Source organism: Ovis aries, chromosome 6 (assembly GCF_016772045.2).
Source record: "Ovis aries strain OAR_USU_Benz2616 breed Rambouillet chromosome 6, ARS-UI_Ramb_v3.0, whole genome shotgun sequence".
NCBI classification, from domain to species: Eukaryota; Metazoa; Chordata; class Mammalia; order Artiodactyla; family Bovidae; genus Ovis; species Ovis aries.
The window spans coordinates 84762217-84781916 of record NC_056059.1 but is presented as its reverse complement, the minus strand read 5'-3'; the positions used below and the strand labels follow the sequence as shown (position 1 = coordinate 84781916).

The 19700-nt window shown below is 35.4% G+C and overlaps 1 protein-coding gene across 1 annotated transcript; it reads left to right on the top strand.

The window, feature by feature from the left end:
* The first annotated feature begins 824 nt into the window (after window positions 1-824).
* On the top strand, window positions 825-18050 carry LOC101116231 (transmembrane serine protease 11B). The gene is given in 11 exon segments (XM_004009867.2): window positions 825-838; window positions 7202-7314; window positions 9476-9591; window positions 9671-9738; window positions 11129-11289; window positions 13335-13373; window positions 14180-14229; window positions 14232-14366; window positions 16513-16771; window positions 17146-17288; window positions 17889-18050. Coding segments are annotated over 11 exon segments (1260 nt in total).
* The last annotated feature ends 1650 nt before the right edge of the window (window positions 18051-19700 follow it).

The following is a 19700-nucleotide window of genomic DNA, read 5'->3' as shown; positions in this document are numbered from 1 at the left end:
TTGAATATTTTTTCTAGGAATTTTTCCACCTTATATAAATTTAGAATTTTATTTTCAATAAAATAATTGCTTTCCAACTTGTTTCATAAGAACAACATTACTTTGATTACAAAGCTTAACAATGACATTAAAAGACAATAAAATTATGTCAGTCTCTTTCAGGAGCATGAATACAAAACTCCTAAAGAAAATAAGATATCAAACCTAGTAAAATACAAAATGTATCACATTTTATTTGCAATATAGTTGGGGGTCATTGTAATAGAAATATGTTTGATTTGACATTTAAATATCAATTTAATTCACAATATTGATCAAACAAAAATAGAAAAATGATTATCTCAATAAATGGAAAAAAGCATTTGGTCAAATTAAAAATTAAGTTATTATAAAAATTAGCCAACTAAAAGCAAAAAGAAACTTCTTTAATCTGATAAAATGATAGTAACTATCTTATTCAATGGTGAAATACCAAAAAGCATTCCCTAAAAGTAGGAACAAGAGAAGGATGCCAGCTATCACCCATTCTATTCAACAGTAACTAGAATTCTATGATGTATGGCAAAAGTAATCAATCAACCAATCAGCTAAAAGAAAATAAAAATATAAGCAATGAAAAGGAAGTAATAATATTGTACTTATTTGCTGATGTAATGTATGCTAAAAATCCAAAATACTATACAAATAGAAAAATAAAATTAATAAATGAAGTTTCGCAATATGAAGTCAATATACTAGTCAATTGTACTTATATAAGCCAACAATAAATATAACAAAATTTAAAGAATAGTATCATTTACAAATAGTATCATTTTCCAGAGGTCATGTACAGATATGAGTTGGACCATAAGGAAGGCTGAGCGCCAAAGAATTGATGCTTTTAAACTGTTGTGCTGAAGACTCTCCAGAGTCCCTTGACAGCAAGGAAATTAAGCTAGTCAATCCTAAAGGAAATCAGTCCTGAATACTCATTGGAAGGATTGATGCTGGGCTGAAGCTCCAATCCTTTGGCCACCTGATGTGAAGAACGGACTCATTGGAAAAGAACCTGATGCTGTGAAAGATTGAGGGCAAAAGGAGAAGGGAGTGACAGAGGATGAGATGGTTGGATGGCATCACTGACTCAATGGACATGAGTTTGAGCAAACTCTGGGAGATAGTGAAAGACAGGGAAGCCTGGTGTGCAGCAGTCCATGGAGTCTCAAAGAGTAGGACCTGACTTAGTGACTGAACAATACCACCATCAACAACGATTTACACTGGAATAGAAAAAAAAACAAATACATGAGACTGAACCTAGGAAAACATCTATAAGCCTTCTATTCAGATACTTATAAGACACTATTGAGAGAAATTTTTTAAAAATCGAAATAAACAGAAGAAATCACCAAGTTCATGGATTGGAAGCTTCAGTATATTAAGAAGTTAATTCTTCCCCATTTGCTCTATAGATTCAATACTATACCAATAGAAGTCTAGAGATTTCTTTTTGGAAACTGATCAATCAATGTAAAATTTATAAGGAAATATAATGGACTAAAAATACCTAAGACCATTTTGAGAAAAGAAAAAAAATATGGGCTTACATACCATATATCAACTGTGAACAGAGAAAAAGTTCTGTTCTAGAAGTATTAAATCTCAATCCATCACAGATGATAAAGAATGAGGCCCATTGTGCTTTGGACAAACAGGCCTCTTAGATACTTGGGTAAATATCTCCAGTAGATTTTGAATAACCCTGGACTCTTGAATCTTCCCATACATTGAAAAGCATTAATATCACTGACTTGAGATATTTGTTTTTTTGTGACTAGCAGTAGTCTTTTACTAAGATGTATACTTGACAGTGTGTATTTCCTAGCCAAAAATCATACAAACTGGTTTTCTCCACTATCTCTTTGGAGCAGTTTCCTCAGAGCTAACTCAGTGGCTGTCTCCAAGCTATAGTCCTCAGTAAGACCTTGAACACAACTTAAAATGACAACTCTTATGTTGTGTGTTTTTAAGTTGACACATGACATGATGTGACTTCAATGATTAAAGCAGTGTGATACAGTACACTAAAAAATTAAAGTAACTATAAAAAATTCAGAAAGAGACCCCCATTTGGTTTATATCAATACCTGATTTATAACAGAGGTGGCAATGCAGGTTAGTGGATAGAGAATTGCATGTGCATGATTTCAGTAAGATGTGCAGGGTCAATTAATGGTCATATGGAAAAAAAAAGCATCTTTACTCCTTCTTTATAATATACACACAAAGGAATACAATGTGAATTAATGATCTAAGTGCAGATACACTAAGGTTTTTAGAAGAAAACATGCAAGTACATCTTTATGAAAGGCAAGGAATTCTTCAACAAACTATGTACATATACTCATAAAATACTAACCTTAAAAGGAAATACTGGCAAATTTTAAACTAAAATTAAGAGATTCTGTTTTTTAAACACCAATGACTTGTTCCACTTCCAGCAATGGAGAAACATCTTCTATCAAGCTTTTCTAGAATTAATAATTATAAACCTTGGAAAAAATGTAAAAACCATATGAAGGTAGTACAGAGTGACCAAAAACTGGCAAAAACTGTCTCAGAGAAAAATAGTGAAGAGAAGGGACTATATTGGGTGAAATTTAAAAGCTGTCTCAAAGAAAACTAAAGAAGAGAAAAGGCTATACTGGGTAAGATTTACATACACATAGTTTCTTGCCAGAGAGCACTGGCCAGTCCAGGTGAGGTAGAGGAGCTAAAAATTAAGCAGAAAACCACAGTATAACAGGCCGTAGGAGTCAGAACACAAAGACTGGGGCTGTAGCATAGCTGAAAAGTGAAATATGTAAAATAATGATCGTAATGATCATTTTCACTGGTAATTAGGAAAATGAAAATGTAAACAACAATGAATTAGAATTCATTATATCAAAATGGTGGTGATGTTAGTTATGTTAATATCAACGCCTTTTGAAAAGTCTTTCGTCAGCAACTTCTACCTAGTTACAGCTGGTTTCAGTTGAAGAGGAAGACTCCAGAATGATGAAACTGGTCAAACACAGAGTTAGAATTATCTTGGTTTACCAAAAAGCTATTTCTTAGGTGTACTTTTTAAGTGACCAGACAAAGATTAGGCTATTAGTTTTTTCTAAATAGCCAAGTCAAGGAAGCTTGTCATTCCCTGGATGACTCTTATCTTGAAGTCATAGAAATATGGCAGTCGTTGACACTAGTCAGACAAGTTTCACTTTATTTGTTCTCTGTATTTCACCCAGCCCATAAAAATGAACCAACCAACACTGAATGTAACACATAAACCTGGGAAACACTGATTATCTTAAAAGCTCCACCAGAAAGCCCTTATTTTTATTACCACTATTATCATCGTCATCATCATCAACATCATCACTATCTTTGTTCCTGACTCCACCATGATAACCAGAATACTATGTACAGGTAAATGAAATTTTATTTGGGAGATTGTTTACAAAAGCTAACAGGCAATGGCACCCCACTCCAGTACTCTTGCCTGGAAAATCCCATGGATGAAGGAGCCTGGTGGGCTACAGTCCATGGGGTCACTAAGAGTAGGACACGACTGAGCGACTTCACTTTCACTTTTCACTTTCATGCATTGGAGAAGGAAATGGCAACCCACTCCAGTGTTCTTGCCTGGAGAAGCCCAGGGATGGGGGAGCCTGGTGGGCTACCGTCTATGGGGTTGCACAGAGTCGGACACAACAGAAGCGACTTAGCAGTAGCAGCAGCAGCAGCAGCAGCAACAGGTTGCTACAGAGTAGCTTCTAGTTTTTTGTTCATTAGTCGCTTTTTATAACTTAGATTTTCATTTCTGGATCCATGCTATTGTTTCTGATATCCAAAGGCCCTGTAAAGTCTCTGGGAAAATTTCAGAAATTTGGAAAATATTGAACAAATTTTAGCAAAATTTTATTTGCTATTTTAAAAATAATCATTCATAAGAATACCACTGGGACTTCCCTGGTGGTTCAGTGGTTAAGATTCCACATTTCCAGTGCAGGGGCATAGGTTTGACTGCTGGTCAAAGAACTAAGATACCACATGTTGCAAGGTGCAGCAAAAAAAAAAAAAAAAAAGGAATACTACCATTTTTGTTCTCTAATAGTGTAACAAAAACCATGTTTTCTAATATGAATTTTTAAATAAATATTTTAAAGACCTGAATGCCATTATAGATTTTTGGAATAATATACTTTACAACACAGACCCTAAAGTAGCACCTGGCAAACTGCAGGGGGCCCTCAAAACTTAATACATTTCCAAATAAGTTCCTTTCTAGACTCTAGGCTTTCCTAGAGTTCTGGAAGAAAGTTGGTGGTGGCGGCTCTTTGACTTATTTGATCATTAATTATTAATACTTTCTTCCTTATTCATAAGCCTTTCCCTATGTGGCTCAGATGGTAAAGAATCCTCCTGCAATCCGGGAGACCTGGGTTTGATCCCTGAGTTGAGAAGATCCCCTTGAGATGGGAAAGGCTACCCACTCCAGTATTCTGGCCTAGAGAATTCCATGGACTGTATAGACCATGGGGTTCTCAAAGAGTCGGAAATGACTGGACAACTTTAACGATGGAAAAAAAAAAGTATCTTTATAAGATTTGGGGAATTTTGCATTGGAATTATGTTTTATGCTCTTCACTGTATAACAGAATTCAGGTCCATCCAATTCAAATGATTGGAAATGAAGTTTTAGTAAATGAGAACTACAGTTTGTAAGGGTTTGTAATTCAATTGCTAATTCAGTGTCAGAATTTGTTATAAGGAAGTCTGATCTAGGATATGATACTGGGTATGGGCTGTGCGAGATAAATTATTGTGAGATAAATGTTTTAAAATAGTGGATAGTGTAGTTACCATCATTTTTAACATCATTATAATTTAATTAAGGTAAATGGTTGAATTATACCAGAATAGCAATGAGTTGTTCCTTGCAGTAGATTCTGTCCAAAAGAGAGACAGGTATAATTTAGTTTAGCATATGGAGTTGGTTAAATTTATTGAAGATTAATTTTTACCTTATTCTCTTTGTTAAATGAGAGGTTCATTCAGGAACTCAGATTTTTACCTTTAAAAAATTATGGCTAAAATATATACTTGATAGATGAGAGTAAATTATGTCATGAATGGACTATTTTGGATATTTAGAACATGATTTTAATGATTTCAGCTATTACTAAAAATAATAATTTCAGAATGCAAACATCATACTTACTAGAGGAGAGGTTGAATAAATCATAAACTGATATTTTATATATAAAAAATCTCCTCAATTGTTTATGATCGGAAGAAATTCACAATTAAGGGGGGAAAGCAATACCAGTTCTATAGTCAACACTGTGTATTCTTTAGAATTTTCAAGAACATCTAAAAGGGACCTTCAAAGAAAAGCATTTTATACACTGTAATATAGTGACTATTTTATATAGAAACCATGTCAGCTACTTTCTGTACTATGTACATAATTTAGGCTATATAGTGCTTGAGTCTCTCAAACTAATATTCATGTCTCAGAGAGACTAAGCTACCAGCCTAAGTTACAATGGCTAATTCAAAACAAATTTGAGACTATCAAAGTAAATTTTTCTACTTATTAGCAGACATATATTTTCAGATATTAATAAAGTTATAAATAATATTGTTCACATTAATTATATGCTCTTTTTAAAGTGTGATTCATCTAATATAAGAGATATTGTGCCCAAATGGCTTTTTTTCTATGAAAATTAGATTACACAAATGAACTCTAGTATAAAAGCATGTATGTCGCCAGTCCAGGTCCGATGCATGATACTGGATGCTTGGGGCTGGTGCACTGAGATGACCCAGAGGGCTGGTTCAGGGAGGGAGGAGGGAGGGGGGTTCAGGACGGGGAACACGTGTATACCCGTGGTGGATTCATGTTGATGTATGGCAAAACCAATACAACAATGTAAAGTAATTAACCGCCAATGAAAATAAATAAAAGAAAAAAAAAGCACCTATGGAATGTAGGGAGTTTCTTTGAAGAGCTTTCACAAGGTTGGCATAGGGTAGTGTTAATAAACAAGTCATCAAAAGAATTATAAGGAAGAGGTAGGATTAAGAATTGAGAACAGAACAGAGATGAATTAAGACTGGGTGGAGTTGCACAGGTGGGGCATAGTTACCTATAATCTATTTTTAAAGGATCTTCTCTAGGAAAAGTCAGTTCTAGAGGGACTAGAACAAAAAAGTTCTCCTGCTCATAGAAAATATTTAATTTGACACATATATCTACTGATTATAAACTCTTCTGTTTTGTCATTTTTTGTTTGTATAATGCAGAAAACAGAGATTGAAGAAATAGTCGAGGTTATTTTGAAATTTGAAATTAGATTTGTTTGTGCGTGTTACAGCTGCAAATGAACTATTTCATGACATCATGTCTTTTAAGATATGAAGAATAATGTCCAAACTTTATATAAATTAGATTAAGCCTAGCAATATGACCTAACTGTAAGCCTAGATCATTCTATCTGTATGATGCCAAGTTACAATATTTTCTGATTATTTTTCATCTAATTGGTTGGTTGTAATGATGAAAGTTATCTGTTAAATTATACTGTATAGATAATCCAAGCTTATTGTAGAAACATTAGAGAGTATAGATAAGGAAGAAGTAAACAGAAAGAAAATAGTCTATCCATAATCTTAAAACATGGGCAAGACAAAATTGACATCATGATGCTTTCTGACACACTTAAAACATATAAATTATGTTATATGTTTGTGTTTATAAATCTATATATGACCATGTATATGATGTAGCTGTAGTTTGCAAAGGTACAATCAGATCATGTATAATGCTTTATAACCTGTTTTAAGTAAATAAAAAAAGTCAGTTGATTTCTCCTCATCAACATGAGAACATAAACCATACTATTTTGCTCACTGTTGTATCCTCAGCAGCTAACATAGCACTCAAAGATGATCTGTTAAATGAATGAGCATTAGGGTCTATCCTCCTTGCACATTTGAGGTTTCTGTATTTTAAGCTAACACAAAGATATGATGCATAAATTATAAATTGTGTTGTATGAGTTGGAGGAGAGACAGGTAAATTTAGAATATTTATCATCTGATTCAGCACAGCACACAGCACATCATCTGATTCAAGTCACCTTCCTTCTTTTGGTAGACACACCAGTGTATCTTCCCAGAGAAGATCTTGGCCATTATGGAGAACCATCCTTATTTTTCTTGGAGTCGTGGCAATCTTGGGATTAACTATTGGTCTCCTCGTCCATTTTCTGGCGGTTGGTCAGTATTGACTCTCATTTTCTTAAAAATTGACAAGAAATAACAGGAATATTAAATTTCTTTATGGAAACTTTCTCATCTAATTACTATTTTATTTCAACATAATTTTATGTTATTTGACACCAAAGATTGCAATTTTTTTTGGATCAAATGCCTCTTTGATCCAGTCTAAAAGTTATATCACCAGCCATGGGAGTGCAGACAAGATTGAAATGCTCAATACTGTGATGCCAGTGTTCATTATCAATAAAGGTGCTTGTAGAGTAGGTTTGTAGCTAACTTGTATCTTTTGGTAAAAAAATATACCTCAAACTTCAGAGATTCTCTACTCTTCTTGGTTCCTTCTGATATTGGTTATTAAGATCTACACACACAATTGTGTCTGACTCTTTGTGACCCCATGAACTGTAGCCCTCCAGGATCCTCTGCCTATGGGATGTTCCAGGCAAGAATATTGGAGTGGGTTCCCACTCCTTTCTCCAGAGGATCTTCCAGACCAAGGGATCAAACCTGGGTTTTCTGTATTTCAGGCAGATGCTTTACCATCTGAGCCAATGCTTGTGCTCTGATATTGGTTGTTAAGATCCATTTGAGGAACTTTCCTGGTGGTCCAGTGATGAAGAATCTGCCTTGTAATACAAGGGATGTATTTCGATCCCTGGTTGTGGAACTAAGATCCCACATGCTGTGGAGCAGCTAAGTCCAGGGCCAAAACTAATGAGCCCACATGCTCTGGAGCCCTTGTGCCACACCTAGAGAGTCTGTGTACCACGATGAAAGATCCCACATGAGGCAATGAAGATCCTATGTGTTGCAACTAAGACTTGATGTAGCCAAATATATAAACAAACTTTTCTGAATGACATAATTGATAAGCAGCTCTGGATAATCCACTAATGGCTTTTCTAAGAGTGGATAGTCAAGAGTGGTTAAATGGCTGAATGCTCATACTAACTTGACCTTATTTTAAATAACATTCCTTAAGTTTATATCCAGAAAGCTTGTTTTATTTCTATATTTCAGGAAAAGTAAATCCTGAAATTTGTATATCCAGTTAATGTTTTTGAAGAAACTTGGTATGTGTTATTCCACTTGATCCTCACACTAGTTCTCTGAGTCTGGGAGGGCAGGTTTTCCTACTGTCCCTACTTTCACATGCAGGAAACTGAGACTCAGGAAAGTCAGGTGACTTCCTAGATATCTCAAGCTTTTTAATATAGTTGAGCACAAACCCCCATCTTAATACTTTAAGTGTATTATTCTAACAATACTTTTTCATGATTTTCCTGTTTTATCCCTCTGAAATATATCACCCTATGCAGTAATGCAATGTGGATATATTTTGCTTGATTCAGTGATGATTTCAGTTCTTTTTCAACCTAGCTTCTTCTCCTTTGTTTTTACCCAACCATCTTAATGTCAAATTTCAAAACTTATCCTTTGGAAGCATAGTGGATGCTCACAGTCTCTTGCCTGCCTTGTCTATCTACCACCTCTCCATAGTCGGAATCTTTCTATCTACTTCTTATCGCTACTCATTAAAAAAATAACTTTATTCACATAGTTTCCTTATAGATAGCTCTCTGAGTTTTGCAAATCAGGTTCCCATGAAGAAGGCTTGTCAGTATGGTAATGGGGACCAGTAGCTTAATTAGCTAGCCTTTCAAAATATGGTTTTTATTTTAACAAGTCCCATTTTTAAAAGAAACAATTACTTAGTGGAAAGAAGTGATGCAAAATGGAGCACTATAGTTATCCTGGCTTGAGCAGGAAGTGTGTGGGATGAGACTTTACTCTTGAGTTTCTTTCCATGATCAGCCATCTACCATTTCAGAGTCAATGCTAGACAAGCTTATATTACCTAAATCTAAATTAGTTGAACTGAACTTCTTGAAATAAAATTAGACACTTAAACTTTGTTGTAAAAGTTGTTTGAACAAATTTTGGAAGATGGGCTTACTGTAGGATTCTGGTTTATGACTTAATACAGTCTTTGTTAATACTGAGGGTAACTAGAGTTGGTTGAGAGCTAGGGGGATCTCTCATTCAAGTGGTGATAAGTTAATTTCCCAGTACTGATTATTAATTTTGAGATAAAGATATGGAGGGACTTGAGGTCAAGTTTATTTTAAAGTTTTTAAAGTATTTCTTTATTTCACAGAAAAGACTTACTATTACCAAGGTGATTTTCATATTTCTGGAGTCACATACAATGATAATTGTGAAAAAGCAGTTTCATAGGCCAGCACATATCTGAACAAAGATATTGAGACCAAGGTAAGTCAGAAGTTTATTTATTTTATTATAAATTTGGTTAAAACATACATGGTAGCTTTTTTGTTTTTTCTCTTGACAGATGTCTGATGCACTTCAAAATTCTAGTGTATACAAAGAATATATAAACTCAAAAGTCATCAAACTTCTGTAAGTAAAAATTCATTCATGATCTTATGAAATGAGTAGATAATATATCACATCTGCCTCAGCTTTAAATAACAACAATAGCAAGAAACAGGGATAGAGGAAGAGAGAGAGAAGGAAGGGGGGAGGAAAGAAGGGAAGAAAGAAGGTAAGAAGAAAGGGACTAAAGAGTTCCCCATAAATTATAGCATCACTGTATTGAACAAATTTCTATTCAGATAAGAAGTGTTCTGCTCAAATCTTTAATCTCTGTACTCAAAGGGGAATTATAAGGTTGTTGGGGGCAGTCAGTCCTAACTGACTTCTATGGTAAAAGATAATCATAACTATGCAAAACCAGAAGTTCTAGCTGATCGTTTTGCTACTGATACACTAATCATCTCTTTTCCCATTCATACCCATCTGGCCATATTTTTTCTAAAATAATCCTCCTTTGTTCTCTCTCATAATTGCCATCTCTTTAATGACTGGAGAAAGTGAATCTTTTAAGGTAACTTTTGTCTAAACATGTATTGTAAGTGCGCTTGGTGGTGGTGGTGGGGATGAGGGATGTAGGGAGGCAGTGTCACAAAGCATAGGGGATAAGTGACGCAGGGAGCACTTGTGAGTCTGAACTCCCTAAACAAAACAAAATGAAACAAAAAATCCAGCTAGCCAACCAATCAACCAGCTAACCAACCAACCAATCTACTTTCTTACAGACAAGCAAAAATCTTCAAAAGGTCTTCAATTAATCATAATTATTTGAAAATAGAGTTGAAGTTCTTTTTAAATCGTGCTTAATATGTATTTTTGTTTGAAAATATCCCAAAATGAATTTATCTTTTTTCCTGATTAATAAAAATGATGTACTGAATATGTAGATAATGGAGATTGTCTTCATGCTTTAGAGTTATCTTTCTGAACTTTCTCATTGCATACATCTATTGGGTTGGGCATGTATAAGAATCTATAGGAAGAAGTTTAGTACTGGTTCCCAAACACATACTAGAAATTATCTTTTGAATACTTCCAGACCTTACATTTAAGTTCTCATTTATCTTTTTCTCTAAAATTAAGCTATTAGAAAATATCTATATGAGAACACTATTTTTTTTCTACATTACAATAAAATCACAAGCCATTTATTTGTTGGCCAGTAGTCAGTTTCTTACATGTGTTTGAAATATTCTGATTTCTAGTTTGTGGTTCACATCCTTTTTCATGAACAATAACTCTTAACCAGTTAGGTTCTTAGGGACCATTACACTTTATACATACTGAGACAATATCTGTATTATTTTTTAATATATGTAAAGGCAATATAATAATTAAAATGTGGGAAATCTAATGTGTTCATTAAACATCTAAAAAATCAGAAAGCAGCACACTAGAATATTTCTGTTATTTCTAGTCCTGATTCCAATGGTTCAAGTGTACAGTTAGAGTTGACATTCAAGTTTCCTCCAGCAGAACAGAATAGCATGAGGACTAAAATCAAGGCTATCTTACATCAGATGTTGAAGGACAACATGGCATCCTGGAATGTGGTTCCCACTTCCATTATAGTTACAGGTATTTTATTTTATTTTTTTTTACATTATTACGTTAAGTACCTAGACCATTTAAAAAAAAAAAAAAAGGACTGGAAAAAAAAATGAACCGAAATTTTTAGGAATTTTCTTAGGGAAAATTAGTTTTTTCCCAACTGTGGCACTCCTATAATTGAGGTGGTATTAGAAAGAGAAGTGTTATAGAATCTTTGTCTGAACAGTGATAGAAATAAGTGTTAAGCTACAGGCATGCTTGTGAGTTTGGAAGGATTGGCTGTAATGGATAAAAAGGGGGTGAAAAATAATAACTGAAGCCATATTCCTCCTTGTCCTATGCTTAGTCACTCAACTGAGTCTGACTCTTTGTGATGCCATGGACTGTTGCCTGCTGGGCTTCTCTGTCCACAGGGATTCTCCAAGCAAAAATACTGGAGTGGGTTGCCAAGCCCTCCTCCATACATTCCTCCAATTCAGTTCAGTTCAGTTCAGTCATTCAGTAGTGTCTGACTCTTTGCAACCCCATGAATTGCAGCACACCAGGCCTCCCTGTCCATTAGCAACTCCCGGAGTTCACTCAAACTCATGTTCATCGAGTCAGTGATGCCATCCAGCCATCTCATCCTCTGTCGTCCCCTTCTCCTCCTGCCCCTAATCCCTCCCAGCATCAGAGTCTTTTCCAATGAGTCAACTCTTCACATGAGGTGGCCAAAGTACTGGAGTTTCAGCTTTAGCATCATTCCCTCCAAAGAAATCCCAGGGCTTATCTCCTTTAGAATGGACTGGTTGGATGTCCTTGCAGTCCAAGGGACTCACAAGAGTCTTCTCCAACACCACAGTTCAAAAGCATCAATTCTTCGGCACTCAGCCTTCTTCACAGTCCAACTCTCACATCCATACATGACTGCTGGAAAAACCATAGCCTTAACTAGATGGACCTTTGCCTTCTACTTATGTCAGGATCTTATTATAAGCAACAGAGTTGAGGTTTTCTTGATCATTCAGTGTAAAGATTGCAGGAGTAAGGGTAAAGTTGAAGATTAGGGAATTCTCATTGTTTCTTGTGGAAGAATGGAAGTAATACTATTAAAGATAAAGTTTGCCTGAAATAATTCCTTAGAAAACAAGGGAAGAAAATGATAGGATTTTGTCCTAGTACAGAAAGTAATTATTCATAAATTTTTTATATTTTTGCAAAGATCTTGAAACTCTAAACTCTGATTATTAGAAAGTTTGTTAGGTGATAAGCTTGTGTTTTCAGAGCCCAGTTTTGTCATTCTTCCAGACTGACAATTGATCCTAGTATCCTTGAAGGCTATAATGGCCACCAAATGCCAGTTACAGCTCCTTTGCTTCAATACAGTCCCTGTTACCAATGGGCCACTCATGAGAAGTGAGTTTGAGTTAGAGCTTCTGCAAGGAGCAAGATAATTCCATTGTGCTTAGTCATTAGGAAAGAAGGTTGTACCAGTTACGGCCCCTCTGTCTCCTAGGAATTCAGGGTCAACACTTTCCTATGTGCCTTATTATTATTTTTTTTTATGTACTCTCTTTTATTTCTCTCTAAGGTCTCTTTCCAATAGAAAAGAGACTTAAATTTAAGTCAAATTCTCAAAATTTCATAATTCAGTCTAAGTAATGAGATGACTTCTAAAGAGCAGGGTAGGCACAATAAAATGTAATTTTAATTGCTATTTCTCTTTAAAATATAGACAACTCTATTTCAAAGTAGTGAGAATTATCATGGGAAAAAAAATCCAAAGATTATGCTCAGTGCTTCTTTTAGTAAGAGTGTCAGCCTCTTATTTCTCTAAATGTTTACTTCAACTATTATAAAACTGAGAGCTTTGCTTTTTTATTTCCTTTTCCTTTGCCTATACCACCTTGTAGAGATGTGAAGAGATGGCCAAAATTGAGCAAGTAGGAGTCAGAGGGGTTGATAAATAATACATGAACTAATCTGAATAGTTAAATGTTGGGTGTGATTGGGTTGAGAAATTTAGTCCTTTGGTTGAAGAGAATTGCTTGGTGATATTTTATTAACCTTATGTTTTTGTTTCTTAATTTCAGAAATCAGCAAGAATAATGTTGAAGTGCTTACCAACAACTGTAAGTTTAGAAACTTTGTTATAAATTTAACACTTTCATAAATAGTTCCCCATCATCTTGCTACAAGTTTCTAGAAGTACTTCATTTTGGAAACCTGTAGTAGTCTTTCAAAATTATTGGCAATGCCACATATTTATTTAGTGTTTCTCTTTGAAAAACACTGACTATTTGTAATGGGTTGTCCAAAAGGGTGAAGTGAGAATTATTTTTTAAAAATGGAATCATGAAGAATATCATGGCTGAATTAGTTTTTTTTTCTCAAGTGAAGGAAAAAATGAGGGTAATAAGAAACTGAGGGTAATAAGAAAATGCAAAACTAGGCTATATAAAATGTGTTTATTATAAGTTAAAAAAAACAATCTGTACTTTTCAAGCCAATTCTCTTTAGAGTATCATGTGGTCCACAGTTTGATACATCCATGCATTCATTCATTCAGGGATATTTATGGAGTATATGTTGTCCACACGGGGCTTTACAGACAGCATTGTACATGCTATGTAAGACATTAATGAAGCAAAGTCCCCACCTTTAAAATTATGCAATCTCCTTGGGGAGACTAGAATTATAATGGATAGATACAACAAAGGTCAACAGTTGAAAGATTCTTGAAACTGGAAAAGAGGAAAAGTAAAAGTCATTGAAACAAGGATGGAGTGCTACCATAAAAAAAGTACATTCTGGAAAGAAACAGCATTGGTTAGGAGACGCAGGACAATCATTGAAGGATTTCAAGAACTATTTTAAAATGTATTTCTTATAAAGCATAATCAAAGTTACCTGCTCTTGTACAAATAAATTTTTTCAGGTTGTGGGAGAAGACTGACTGACAGTATCACAGTAGGCAACCAAATTGAACTGTGAACGGGGAAAATGCCCTGATGGGGGCCTGGCCATGGCAGGCAAGCATGCAGTGGAAAGGTCAACACCACTGTGGTGCCTCTCTGATCAGCAGCAGGTAGCTCCTATCTGCAGCTCACTGCTTTGCTAGGTAAGTTTGAAGGTCTGACTAAAGGTAAGATTCTGGTTGCAGATCTATTTAGGAGGTCTGTGAAGGTTAACCTAAATGCATGACATTCACTAAGACTACATGACATTTACAAGTACTCTCATAATTCAAGGGCATTGAAGACATTTAAGGGCTTCCTAGGTGGCACTAAAGAACTTGCCTGTCAACACAGGAGACTCTGGTTCGATCCTTGCATCAGGAAGATCCCCTGGCATGGCAACCCATTCCAGTACTCTTGCCTGGAGAATGCCCATGGATAGAGGATCCTGGCAGGCTACAGTCGATAGGGTCGCAAAGAGTTGGACACAACTGAAGCAACTGAGCTCACACACATGCAAACACAGGCATTTAAATGGGGGCAACTAAGGGAAAAGCGAATGGAAGCAATTAACATTTTCCAAATAAGGATTTTTGCCTGATACTATGTGCTATACTTACATCATTTCATGTAATCATAACAATAATTCCATATGAAAGGTATACTTGAAGCTATTTAAAGATGAGGAAATCGGGTTTAGAAATGGTGATACAACTTGACCAAGATCCTACCACCCTTAAACAACAGGAAACGAGTGTGAACTCAGGTATGTTTAAATCCAGTTACAAGGTGCTTATTTGTCTTGTGCTCTAGGAATTTACAATCTAGCTGAAGAAATTTAAATGTGATATATTAAAGGTATTATGCAGCATAGAGTGGTAAGTGTCACACGTACAACACAGATGTTAGTATGCTCTATGGACACTTGATGAAGATAGAGAACATATTCCAGCTGAGATATGCAGTTGCAAGTTTTGTTCCAGACTCTAAAGAGATAAAGTTTGTTTGATTGGAGGAGATAGATCAGAAGGAATAATGCATATTTTGAGTTGAAAAAATAGTCATCTTCAAATGTGTTGAGATGTAGAGACACAAGTCGTATTCTATGGACAGCAAACAAAAATAACTATTTGAAGTAAAGAAGATTGGTAAATGGAAACATTAGAAAATATAGTTTTATTCATCAGGGACACCTCTAAATAACAAGATGCTTACTTACTAAAGAAACACAGCTATTGAGTGTGTGGAGTCACTGAAATCTTCAGAATGGGAGAAGGATTCAAGAGGGTCACAGTTACATGAAGATCTTGAAATCTTAAAAAAAAAAATGCACCTGACATTTTGAGAAAAGTGACAGTAATTAAATAGAATGTTAGGGCCTAAATTGAGAAAGAATCTCAGAGAAACTGGAGAATCTGGTTAAAAAATCTAAATTAGAAGCCAAGATTCATTGACTTGGTACATATAGTGGAGTGACTGGGTGAGAACAAGTTGCAAGTTTTTATGTATGCAGACAGACGTCAAGAGCCCTGACACAGGCTCATGGAGTCCAGCGTACATGGCGTTACGTGTGATTCTGGACCCCATGCACTGAGGCTGCTCATGTGATTGCTCCCCAACTCAAATGCATAGAAACCAGATGGGGCTGAAGTAGCAAGAGACATCAGTGACTGTTTAGGAGGATTTGTAGTGGGCTAACAGCTCCAATATGGGCTTCCCTGGTGGCTCAGAAGGTAAAGAATCTGCCTGCAATGCAGGAGACTGGGGTTTGATTCCTGGGTTGGGAAGATCCCCTGGAGAAGGAAATGACAATTTCCAACACCAGTACTCTTGCCTGGAGAATTCCATGGGTACAGGACCCTGCTGGGTTATAGTCCACGGGGTTGCAAAGAGTCAGACATGACTGAGCAACTAACACACACACATCTCCAATACAGGCTTCCCTGGTGGTTCAGATGGTAAAGAACGTGCCTGCAATGAAGGAGACATGGGTTCAGTCCCTGGATCTAAAAGATCCCCTGGAGAAGGAAATGGCAGCCACTCCAATATTTTTGCCTGGGAAATCCCATGGAGAGAGGAGTCTGGTTGGACACGACTTGACAACTAAACAACAAACAACTCTGATAGTCCTTAGAACTATTTTTATATGTCTGCAGCATTTATGACATCCCCACATCAAAGACATTTTTAAGACAAGAATTTAAGTGCTTTATAGTACTGTTTGGGAAACATAGCTTAAAGTTATAAGATAACCACTGAGAATACCATTTTGACCCACAAATTGAGTGTATTTTAATTAAATTGTGCCCTCCAGGAAAATAATCCAGAAGATTGGACGGTTAACTTTGGAACTGTAGTAAATAAACCGTATATGACATGGAAAGTTCAAAACATTATTATTCATGACAATTTTAGTGGCCCTGGGATTCATGATGATATTGCCCTTGTACAGCTCACTGAAGAAGTCTCTTTTACAAAGTATGTTCATAAGATTTTTCTTCCTGAAGCCAAAATGAAACTCTCAGCAAATGACAGTGTTGTAGTTACAGGATGGGGAACATTTTATATGAATGGTAAGTTTATGTGGATGGTAAGTTTTTCTGTAAATATGTAATAGCTTCATAGGAATAATTATTTAATCGATCACTCACTTTCATGCAATTAACCAATTCATTAAAAAAAAAAACTGAAAAGAAGATGAAGTGATGGGACCAAAAAAGCATGGCATTGTCTTCAGTTTCTGAAATATCTCTGGGAATACGAACTGGAAAATTTGGAATTTCTGTGTGAGGCAGCCAGCTATAATAAACATTAGAAAGAAATCAGTCTAGCCTGGGACTGGTTTGCCTCTTGGTGACCAAAAGAATCTGCTTTATTCTACAAATTGTTCTTTGTATTAACAAGCAAGGTTAGAATCTCCATAATATGCAGAATTTGTTGCCCTTAGGTCCTCTTCCAGTGATACTTCAGCAGGCCTTTTTGAAGATTATTGATAAGAGAGTTTGCAATGCTCCATATGCATTATCTGGCTTGGTGACTGATACAATGCTATGCGCTGGATTTATGTCAGGAGAAGCAGATGCCTGTCAGGTACTTTTAGATACATTATCAAATCATTTTTCCCAAGTACTAATTCATTGGAAGTTTTTACCGCTTTTTTTTTTTTTTGGTCTTAATGATTTTAACAGAGTAGCTTCTTATTTCAATCCACCTAACAAATATTTATTCATCTCATTAATGTACCAGACCCCAGCTCAGAAGCTGGAGATGCAGTGGTGAACACAACTCTGCTCTCAGGAAGATTTCAGTCTAGGATAGTTACAAGGTAATAAAATAAATTTGGCCCTATTTTCTGGGCAACCTGCAGACCTAGGAGGCTGCCTCTTCCTTATCCAGAGATGCCACTTGTACATGTCATCCATTCCACAGAGGCTTCATCACCTTTGCCATTGTTAAGGTTGGACTCATTACAAAGTCAACTTCTAGTCTTCCCAGCCCAATCCAATCCAGTTGTAGGCACTGTGTTCTGGTTTGTAATTGCCCTGGGTTTTGAAGAAACTCAGTAGTTCCACAGTTCTAAGCCTGAAGAGCATGAATTGTCTGCACTGCCTAGAGCCTATTGAAAACTCCAGAGGAGAGACAGAAATGTTTCAGGACAAGAAATATTTTTTTTTTCTTGTTTTCTTCTAGAATGATTCTGGTGGACCACTAGCTTACCCCAACTCTAGGAACATCTGGCACCTTGTTGGAATAGTAAGCGCAGGAGAAGGGTGTGGTAAAAAGAATAAACCAGGTGTCTACACTCGAGTGACTGCTTATCATGACTGGATTACCTCTAAGACAGGACTCTGAAAGAGAAGTAACTTTGGAACATAACAGAAAGACAGCTATAGGGTATTTTTACCCATTTTCTCAAAGTATTTTTCTTTTTATTGTTGATATACCAATTATTTCTTACATACCAATGAATGAAGGTCTTGATTAATGTTTTATTTTATCTAAAACACTATCCATTCATTCATTTATTTATTTAACTAATATAGGAAGCAGAAAGAAAAAAAAGATCAAAATATTTTTTATTAATACCCTAGTTCTGATTTACCTTGCCATTGAATTAGAAATATATTTTATTTTTCAGAATTAAAAAAAATTCACATTTTGTTAGTATGAGAACAATTATGCTAGATACACCAAATAAATTATTTTTCATTCTATAAATTACAAATTCATTTTGTTAAACTGGCCTGTATAAGACAAACAATGGACATTCACATTTTATTTATATTTGAGATAGTTTTTATAATCTTGTAAAATCTTATAATCTTAGACTGGAGAAGGGATATCAGAAGTTCAGCTAGACCAATTCATAGAGTGAGGAACGCTGATAGGAACAATTATTTGCTTCAAGTCATTCTTCAGCCTTTGATAGGCTCTAATCCTCACATAAATTTTCCCTCAATAGAATTTAAATTCAAAATGAGTCGAGAATTTTAAAATGACTTAAAGTTGTAATTATTTATATAATATTTTCTTCATGTCCTTCTTTTGTCATTTGTTTTCATTCTCTTACAGCAAAAGTAATGTGAGGTATAGTATGGCATCTCGAGGGAAGAGGACAGTATGGCATCTATTACAGTAGCTCTCTTGACAGTACATGTGCAGTTACACAGAGGGCTGACTTTGTAACCTCTGTGAATAATTTACCTTTTATAATTTCCTAAAAATAAAAATGTAGCTTAAAATTTCAAAAAACAGCTAAAATAAACTGAAAAATTCTCTTCCTTCAATTGTTTTTGACATTACTTTTTTCCTAAAAATAAAAATGTAGCTTAGAATTTCAAAAAACAACTAAAATAAACTAAAAAATTCTCTTCCTTCGATTGTTTTTAACATTACTTTTGCTTTTTTCTTTATTGTAAATTGTGACTCAAATGACAAGCACAGTGATGTGAAGTCAATCCATAACCAAGTATGACAAGATGGTGCTTTTTTCTTCCTCACTCTTTACTCAGGATGATCACACATATTTATTGAACATCCAGTGTATTTCAGGAAATGTCAGATATAGACACAGTATCATCTTTCAAGGATGCTGCATTTAGAGGATAAAGATAGGCAGTAAAGATATAAGTAAGATAATCTCAATAAGTGTTACAAAGGAAAAAAAATATATGATAGAAAATAATAGGGCTAATGAGATGTACTTGAGATTGGGCCGTCTGAACAACTTTTTCAGAATAGTATCCTCAAGATTGCCAGGAGAAATATCAAAAACCTCAGATATGCAAATAATACCACTTTTTTTTTTTTTAACTTTATTTTACTTTACAATACTGTATTGGTTTTGCCATACATTGACATGAATCCACCACGGGTGTACGTGCGTCCCCAAACATGAACCCCCCTCCCACCTCCCTCCCCATAACATCTCTCTGGGTCATCACCGTGCACCAGCCCCAAGCATGCTGTATCCTGCGTCGGACATAGACTGGCGATTCGATT